This window comes from Carlito syrichta, unplaced genomic scaffold (assembly GCF_000164805.1).
Source record: "Carlito syrichta isolate Samal-C Ts95f unplaced genomic scaffold, Tarsius_syrichta-2.0.1 Scaffold304770, whole genome shotgun sequence".
NCBI lineage: Eukaryota > Metazoa > Chordata > Mammalia > Primates > Tarsiidae > Carlito > Carlito syrichta.
This window is the reverse complement of record NW_007248866.1, coordinates 50,501-58,838: the sequence shown is the minus strand read 5'-3', so window position 1 is coordinate 58,838 and position 8,338 is coordinate 50,501. Positions and strand designations below refer to the sequence as shown.

Here is an 8,338-nt window from a genome sequence, read left to right as displayed (position 1 = left end):
GACCCCGCCGCCATCGCCGCTGACACCGGGGCCGCGCGACAGCCGCGCTTGGCGGCACCGTGGCAACCGCGGTGGATGGACACCCTCAGGGAATACGGCCGGGGGCTGGGGCCAGGTATGCTTTACGGCACTGCCGGGCAATGAAGCAACCCGGGCTAGAGAACTAAAGACTACCACTGGGGGGAGCAGAAGGACGACGAGGTCGGAGGGGCTTGCTTTACGGCGCGGCGAAGACTTGGGCGGGAGCTTTTGCGACAGTGAAAGGAAGAATCGCCTTCCCCAGGCATCTTTACGACGGAGAGGTGCTAGAACCCCAACACTTTCAACTTTGCGACAATAGCACCGGCGACCCAGCCCGCGCAAGGAGGAGGTGACGCATTTAAGTACTTGCTTTACGGCAGGGGGGGCGTCTTCCCTTCGCGATAAACACGTAGAAGCGGTGTTCGCGGACTCTGGAGGACCCAGAGAAGTGAAGCGGCAGCTTTATGAGTGACATTCTCTGTCCTCCACACCACTGAGACTGGAAATGTCTTGCGACAGTGTCGCAATCCCTCCACTTTGCTTCACACCTCTCTCGGGAGGCAGAAGGAGACCCCCGTTGTTGGGGGAAGCTCGCTGATATTTCAAGTCAAACCCCGCCTGAACACCAACCAATTCCACCAAACTATTAGATTTTAAAGCCACAAATAGGATCCCAAAGTAACCTCTACTGGCAGTTTCAAGCAATGCCGCTTGATTCCCCCAGAGCTATTAACAAGTTCCGAGCCCGACTCTCCGACGCTTAAGCTTGGGTTGGAGGACTGTGACGTCACAATTAAGGCATAGCGCCTCTTGGCCAGGTCCCCTGCCTATGATTGGCTGGTTTGGATAAGGGTGGTGATGAGGGGAAGGGCGGGAACAAACTACAGAGACAAAGAAAGAAAGTCTTTGGGTGGGACAAAAAGAAAACGGGCGAACGGAGGGGCTCCTAGCCTGAGGATCCTATATACAGTCTGAGTTCCACCCACCGCGGCTCCAGGGAGCAGAGGGGGAGGGGACCCAGACGGGAGCCCGAGCGCCTCCGCCCACCGCGGTGGGGGCGGGGCCTGGGACGGGGCTATGTGGAACAAGGAGGCGGGGCGGGGTGGCTGAGAGTGGCCCCCTAGTGGGGCCATGGAGAAGCTGGAGTCTCTAGGGGCTGCTGGCAGCCTCGACCGGGAATCCCCTGGTGGGGCAACCAGGGGAGTTCCCGGAGGGGTCGAAGGAGTCGAGGAAGGCGCCGGGCAGCCCTCCGAAGTAGTCTTGTGTCGCGGTTCTGGGCCCTCCCTGTGCTCGGGGGGCTTGTTAATTCCCAGTTCTGATTCAAGCCAGCCCTCTGGGGAGTTAGTAGTCCTCAGTTCTGGGCCCAGTCAGCACCCTGAGGAGGTTGTGGGCCACAGCCTTGTGTCTGGCACAAACGCTGGTGGGTGCAACACCTCTGGCCCTGGAACCAGTGTATCCAGAGCTTCCAGCCCTGAGCCCAAAGAGCCTGGGGTTTATAGCTCGGAATGCAGTCCGCACTCCGGGTCAACTTGCTTGTGCCCCCACGACTCCAATGAGGACCAACGCCGGGGCATCCTAAAAAAGAACAGCTCCATCTTGATGCAGAAATCCCCAAGTGTGGAAAAGTAAGGAGCCCAGCTCTACTGGCAGGCAGCGCAGAGCCGGGAGGGTTTAGGATGCCGGAGGGTCTGCGCCAGAAGGGAAAGGAAATCTTGAGAACTAGGAGTTGGAGTAGGTGAGGGCAATTATGTGGTAAATCTGAGGTTCTAGGCCTTTCGGAGCAGAGCAGGTGCTTGGCTACATAGTACCGTGATTATCATTGCCTCTGACCCCATCCCCATCTTCTACAAGGGGGTATTAGAAAATATTTTTGGCCGGGCTCGGTGGCTCAGCCTGTAATCCCGCGCTTTGGGAGGCTGAGGTGAGTGGATTGCCTGAGCCCACGGGTTGGAGACCCACCTGGGCAACTTGGTGAGCCCTCATCTCTACAATAAAATAAAAAAATCAGCCGGGCATGGTAGCACGTGCCTGTGATTCTGGCTACTGGGAAGGCTGAGGTGGAAGGATCCCTGAAGCCCAGCAGGTCGAGGCTGCGGTGCCCAGGAGCGACCACTGCACTCCAGTCTGGGTGACAGAGTGAGACTCCAACTCAGAAAAAAAAAAAAGAAAGAAAATATTTTTGAATGATTGGAAGCATGAGGGAAGGCTGTGAAGGGCGGTCACTAGAACATCTTTCCCTTTTCTGTGTCCCAACCCCAGGAAAAAGTTTCAGCACTGGGATGAGATGAATATCCTGGCCACCTACCACCCTGCTGACAAGAACTATGGATTTAAGAAGGTGGATGAGCCCAAAACTCCTTATCACAGGTGCCGAGCCGTCAGCCCTAGCCCTTCAACCTAAACTCTTCTGTGTTCAAGAGGGGACAGGTGGAGGAGGCAGAGAGTCCTCAGGGACTGGATATTGCCTAATGCCCCCTCCTGGCACTGCTTCCCCCCCACCCCATGCAGGCTACAGGACAGGGATGAAGACCTTTCTGCAGATGCCTCCCACATAGTGACTCCTGAAGTGCTGGCAGAGAGGTGAGAGTCCTGCCAAAGTTCAGTTGAATTGTGGGTTCTCTTCCTACCTTTACCCCTGAGCTCAGGTTTGAGACAGCTCTGCTTTTTGGCACCCCAAATGGAAAGTACTACAATTCTCATCAGGCCTGAGGAAGACCGATCTGGGGGTGGGTGGACCATCTACGTAGCACCCACTGCCATTGTTGTTCTCCAACTAGTCTCCCTCCCCTTCAGGTTGGCAACAATGGACAATATCTCTCCCAAGGTCCTCCAGTACTATGATAACAGAAGCTCAGGGTCTCAAGACAACTTTTCCAAGACACGTGAGATAAGGGTTGGAGACTGAATGGAAATGGGAGGTAGGATGAACCTTCAGTGAGAGCCTGGTGGGAAAGCCAAGTTCTCACAATGGTCCACAGACTCCAGTGATTTTGACAAGCACCGCAAGGCACACTACAATGAAGGGAAGTTCCTGAAGCCTCAGAAAAACCTGTCCTTGGATGATAACCAGAACAGCAACAGGGGTAGTGTCAGTATCAGCAAGGGCAGTCAAAGTGTGATGCTGGACCCAGAGCCCAGGCCTGTGCGGAGAGGCTGCACAGAAGAACTGGCCAGAAAAGCCAAAGACGAGACTGCCTTGGTGACCAGGAAGCACATCCTTAAAGCCAAGGGTTAGCTATGGAGGGGCTCCAGGGACTCAAGGGAGTTGGAGTACAGAGCCTATTCTTCACTTCTCCACCATAGTCTGTCTTTCTCAATGGGCATCAGCCCAAAGCTCTGCTGCCTGACAGGGAAGAGGGTTTGGAGAAGATCCAATGGAGGAAAGAGGGCAGCTAGACTGGGGACCCCACTTAGGATAGGCCCCAGAGATGGTTGGCTGGTGAAGAACAGAAAGTTCAAGAGAATCATGGGGGATGGAGAGGTCACTGAAGTTTTTTTTCAAATGAGAGGGGTAAGACAAGTAAATGAGATGAGGACCTGGGACCTGAGATTTCCCTTGTGGTAGAGGCCCACAGTGGACCCTGGGAGGCATGGATACATCAAGTGGCCGTAAGACTCAGATTAATTTGGGTGATCCCTCAGATTCCTCTACCTACAGAAATCAGTCCCCCCCAGCTTTGGCTACCGTCATGTTGGAGCAGGAGGCTTATCTGCAACGCAAGGAGTATTACAGCAAAGAAATATACCTAAGGTCCTGCTCCCACCCAGAGCTTGAGGAGGACACAGAAGATGAGCAGCAGGACAGTGAGAGCTAGGGCAGGCCAGCCTGGGGGGTGGGCAGGAGGCCTGAGAACCAACAACCTGATGGTTTCCCCGCCCTGATCCCATGACTCTTCCATGCTCCATGAGCTTGACCTGGTGAATCCCATAAGTACTGAGGTCCACCTACTGGACCACATGGGAGGTTCCTTTAGGGATCACAAGGCCACTGAGAGCTCCCTGATGGTGGCAGTTACATCATTGAAGCCTGGTGAGGGCACTGAGCCACCATCTCCCTGGGCCTGCTTAGCTCTTGGCAAGTTTCCATCTCCCGGCCCTCCAATTCTTTCAGGCCGGTACACCAGCAACAGGTGCTAAGAGAGATCCTAAACATCATGGAGTCCAAGACCCACAATGAACAGGAAAGGAACCAGGGAGACTCAGAGGGATTGGGACCCCCTCCAGCTTCACGCCCTCTCCTTGACTCCTCTCTGCCACCATACCCACTCCAGGTATTTCCCTGTCCTCCAAAGATAGTTTCAAGTGCTGTCCAATGACTTGGCCAAGGAGCTGAGCTGACAAAGCCCAGGGAGTTTAGAGAGGAAAGCAAAGAAAACCCACAAACCAGAACAAGTACAGACTGGCAGACTGACCCTGGGCAGAGGCAAGGGGATGCTTGCACTGGCCAGGGAGGTAGAGGGGCTCAGGTGGAGATTCTAGGGAACTTGGGGGTCACATGGGCAAGATTTCATGCGACTGCAAGAAAGCCACTAACCCAAACTCTTCTCTCTCCAGATGAAACCGTGCAGCGTTGATGGACTCAGGAAGAGGAAACCAAACAATAGAAAATGTAGCCCCCTGGGGGTGGGGTGGGGGCAACTTTCCCTACTTTCACCACCTGGGAGTGGACAATAAAGAGAAGAAGAGCAGGAGTCTGGGGCCTGTGAATTGGGTGCCCTGGCTGGGCCTGCTTAATTGTTGCAGTGAGCAGGTGGGGAGAGGAAATTCCCACACAGGAAACCATAAAGGCAGAGCAGAGAGAAGAAAGCTGGGAGCAGTCCAGGGTACTAGATTCAACAAGAGCCTAGGATCCCAGGAAGGCCCAAGCTGCAGCAGCATGACAATGACTGATGCAATTAATTTAGTTAACCATAAATGTACCAGTATCATCATCTTAACTTCTTACAGCCCTGGAGGTAGCTGTTATCATTCCCATCTTCCAAATGAGAAAACTGAGGGATCAGAGAACTTGCCCAGGGTCACGCAACCTTTAAGTGACAGAACTGGGATTTGAACCTGTATCTGCAGGCCCCCAAAACTCAACCACTAAAGGAGAAAGAAGCAGAGAGAGTCTAGGGCCCTCAGGAGGAAGGTGACAGCAGAGTCTCTGAGGGCGGGGCTGTGGCTTCTCTGATCTCAGGCCCCCTCTGCCCAGGCCCCGCCCCTGCCCCTCCCAGCGCTGCCTGGAAGTGTGGGGTGAGAGCTCCTCCAGGAACACCCCTTCCCTTTGGGGAAAGAATTGCTCCCCCCAGGCCCTACCCAGCAGAGGACCCTCTCCTCTTTCCCTGTCATCTCTCCTTCGGAACAGAGGAGCCTCTACCTGCATCCCCTGTCTGGCAGCCTCCAGGGACTGCTGGCCTCACAGCAGTCAAACTAAGATGACGGTCAAGCTGGATTTTGAGGAGTGCCTCAAGGACTCACCCCGCTTCCGGTAAGTGTGTGCTTGTTTGGGAGGCTGAGGAGGAGAGGGTCTAATACTCTTGGTCATATACACACAACTTTCCCTAGGCCAGATCTCCTTCCACAGTGTAGGTCTCAAAAGGACTAGGGCAACCTTGTGGCCCAAAGCAGTAGCTCTGCTATCAAACTGGGTGCTCCAGTGCTCTTCTCTCCCTGCATGCAACCTCCTGGCATCTCCAGCCTCTTTCTCACCCCTAGAGCTGACATTCCCCCCTGCCTTTCACTGGGACCCCTGCTCCTCCCCCTGCACCTGCTCTGGGGCGGTTAGCAACTTCCTGCCCTCACCACATCCACCCTCCTTCTTACCCTTCCTGCTCTGGCTGAGGCTGTAGTAGCTCCCAGGCTACAGCATGAGCAGAGCAAGAGGAGGCAGGTGGGCGGGCCATCTCAACCCAGCAGTTTCCTGTCTGCACCCACCAACTCTGTGACTCCAACCCCAACCCTGATGAGGCAGACAGACTCGATGGACCCAGGCTCGGTTCCCATGACCCCATCCCTTCTTTCCCAGAGCCTCTATAGAGCTGGTGGAAGCCGAAGTGTCAGAATTGGAGACCCGTCTGGAAAAGGTGACTCTGACATGGAGAGGTGACCCAGGAGCACATTAGGATGAGAGGGGTGGGGCCAGGGACAAAGTTAGAGACAGAGAATGAGTTCTAGGGATTATTAAATGCTAACTGTGTAGGGCAGATATTTTGGAGACTAGAGAGGAACAAAAAAGATGGTTTTGTGCCCTCAAGGAGCTCAGTATCTTGGAAAACAAGACTCATTTGTGGACTTCCTTGTTCAACTCTTGAGCCTTTGTATTGTGCCAGGCTCTAGGTATTCAGGGAGAGCAAGATCATTTCTGCTCCCATGGAGCCCAAAGACTGACTGTGGAAGACAAACCAGTGAAACATTTTTCTCTTCAGATAGGGTCTCACTGTGTCTACCACGCCAGTCTTAAACTCCTCGTAGGCTCAAGCAATCCTCTTGGCTCAGCCTCCCAAGTAGCTGGAACTCCAGGCATGCCACCATGCCTCACCAGTGAAACATTAAAACATAAGACAGTCCTCTATGGAGAGGACAAAAAAAAAAGACAGTAAGGTCTTCTATGACCAATCTTTCCAAAACAGCATGTGCACACAAGTACACACACACACACACACACACACACACACACTTTCATTTGCATTACCCTACTTTATTTTTCTCGGTAACATTTACCTCTACCTGATACATTATATACTGGGGTGCCAAAAAAAGGTATACACATTTTTTTTTGAGTCAGAATTTCACTCTGTTGCCCAAGCTGGAGTGCAGTGGCATACTCACAACCACCCCATTGTCAACCTGCTGGGCTCCAGCCATCCTTCCGCCTTAGCCTTCCAAGTAGCCAGAACTACAGGCACACACTACCATACCCGGCTAATTTTTGATTTATTGTAGAGATGACGTCTCGCCAAGTTGCCTGGGACAGTCTTGAACCCGTGGGCTCTGGCAGTTCACTCGCCTCAGCCTCCCAAAGTGCTGGGATTACAGGCTGAGCCACAGAGCCCAGTCAGTATACACATTTTTAAGAGATGGTATCTATGTATTACTTTTTGAAATTGAATTAAATCACAGTAGCAATGTGCAGTATGACATTTGCTCAACCATGCTTCCGCCATTTTCTTTGACTGTCCTGCCTGTTGCATGGTGACGCTAGCAATCATTTAACTAATGCCATCTTTTGAATGTACATCATACTTAAAATATTCATACTTTTTTTGTCACCCCCTGTAATTTTCTATTGCTCTATAACAAATTATCACAAATTTAGCAGCTTAAAGCAAAACATTTATTATCCTGGTTTCTGTGGGTCAGGAACCTGGGTATGATTTCACTGCTTCACTTGCTCAGGGTCTCCTAGACTGCAGTCAAAGTCCTGGCTGAGGTCGCAGCCTCATCTGAGTTTTTCTTTCAAGCTCACATGATTGTTGACAGAATTCAGTTTCTAAGGCCCTCACTTCCTAGAGGCCACCCACAGTTCTCTGTCATGTCACCCTCTCCATAGGCTCTTCCCATCATAGCAACTTGCTTTTGCTGCTGCTTCTTGCCTTCCTCTTCAAGGCCAGCTGGAAAGACTCTCCTGTGTGTCCTAGCAAGATGGAATCAAGATATACATGATATAATCACAGGTTGACCTCCATCACCTTTGCCAAATGTTGTAACCTAATTTATGGGAGTGCCATCCCATTGCCTTTGCCCTATTCTAGCTAGTCACAGGTCTTACACTCAAGGGGTGGGAATTAGACAAGGATATGTATATTGGGGACCACCTTAGTATGTGTCTGTCATACTGGCCTGTTTGGTTTTTATCTGTTTTCCCCATTAGAATGCAAGTACCATGAGGGACTTTTGAATTTTATTTTTGGTCAGTCCCCAGTACCTATACCAGGGCCTGAAAGCTAATAGGTGACAAATATATATATATATATTTTGAGTTGGAGTCTCACTCTGTCACCCAGACTGGAGTACAGTGGCACGCTCCTGGCCACTGCAGCCTCCACCTGCTGGGCTCTGGCGATCCTTCCACCTCAGCCTTTCCAGTAGCTGGAACTACAGGCATGCACTACCACGCCCAGCTAATTTTTTTATTTATTGTAGAGATGAAGTCTCACCAAGTTGCCCAGGTGGGTCTTGAACCTGCGGGCTCAGGCAATCCACTCACCTCAGCCTCCCAAAGCGCGGGATTACAGGCTGAGCCACCGAGCCCGGCTCAAATCCATATTTTTTATTTTTTATTTATTTATTTTATTTTATTTTTTTGAGTTGGAGTCTCACTCTGTCGCCCAGACTG

The 8,338-nt window shown here is 52.2% G+C and overlaps 2 protein-coding genes across 2 annotated transcripts in view; one reads left to right on the top strand and one right to left on the bottom strand.

The window, feature by feature from the left end:
- Positions 1-496, bottom strand: part of NEURL4 (neuralized E3 ubiquitin protein ligase 4) — a 12,768-nt gene extending 12,272 nt beyond the window's left edge. Inside the window, exon 1 of the mRNA XM_021713843.1 lies at positions 397-496. Coding sequence (XP_021569518.1) covers positions 397-496 — 100 coding nt within the window. The remainder of the gene's footprint in view (positions 1-396) is intronic.
- A 4,735-nt stretch (positions 497-5,231) lies between these two features.
- ACAP1 (ArfGAP with coiled-coil, ankyrin repeat and PH domains 1) overlaps positions 5,232-8,338 on the top strand; it is a 15,994-nt gene continuing 12,887 nt past the window's right edge. The window contains exons 1-2 of the mRNA XM_008060907.2: positions 5,232-5,491; positions 6,029-6,086. Of these exons, the coding sequence (XP_008059098.1) occupies positions 5,439-5,491; positions 6,029-6,086 (111 nt within the window). The 5' untranslated portion in view covers positions 5,232-5,438. The remainder of the gene's footprint in view (positions 5,492-6,028; positions 6,087-8,338) is intronic.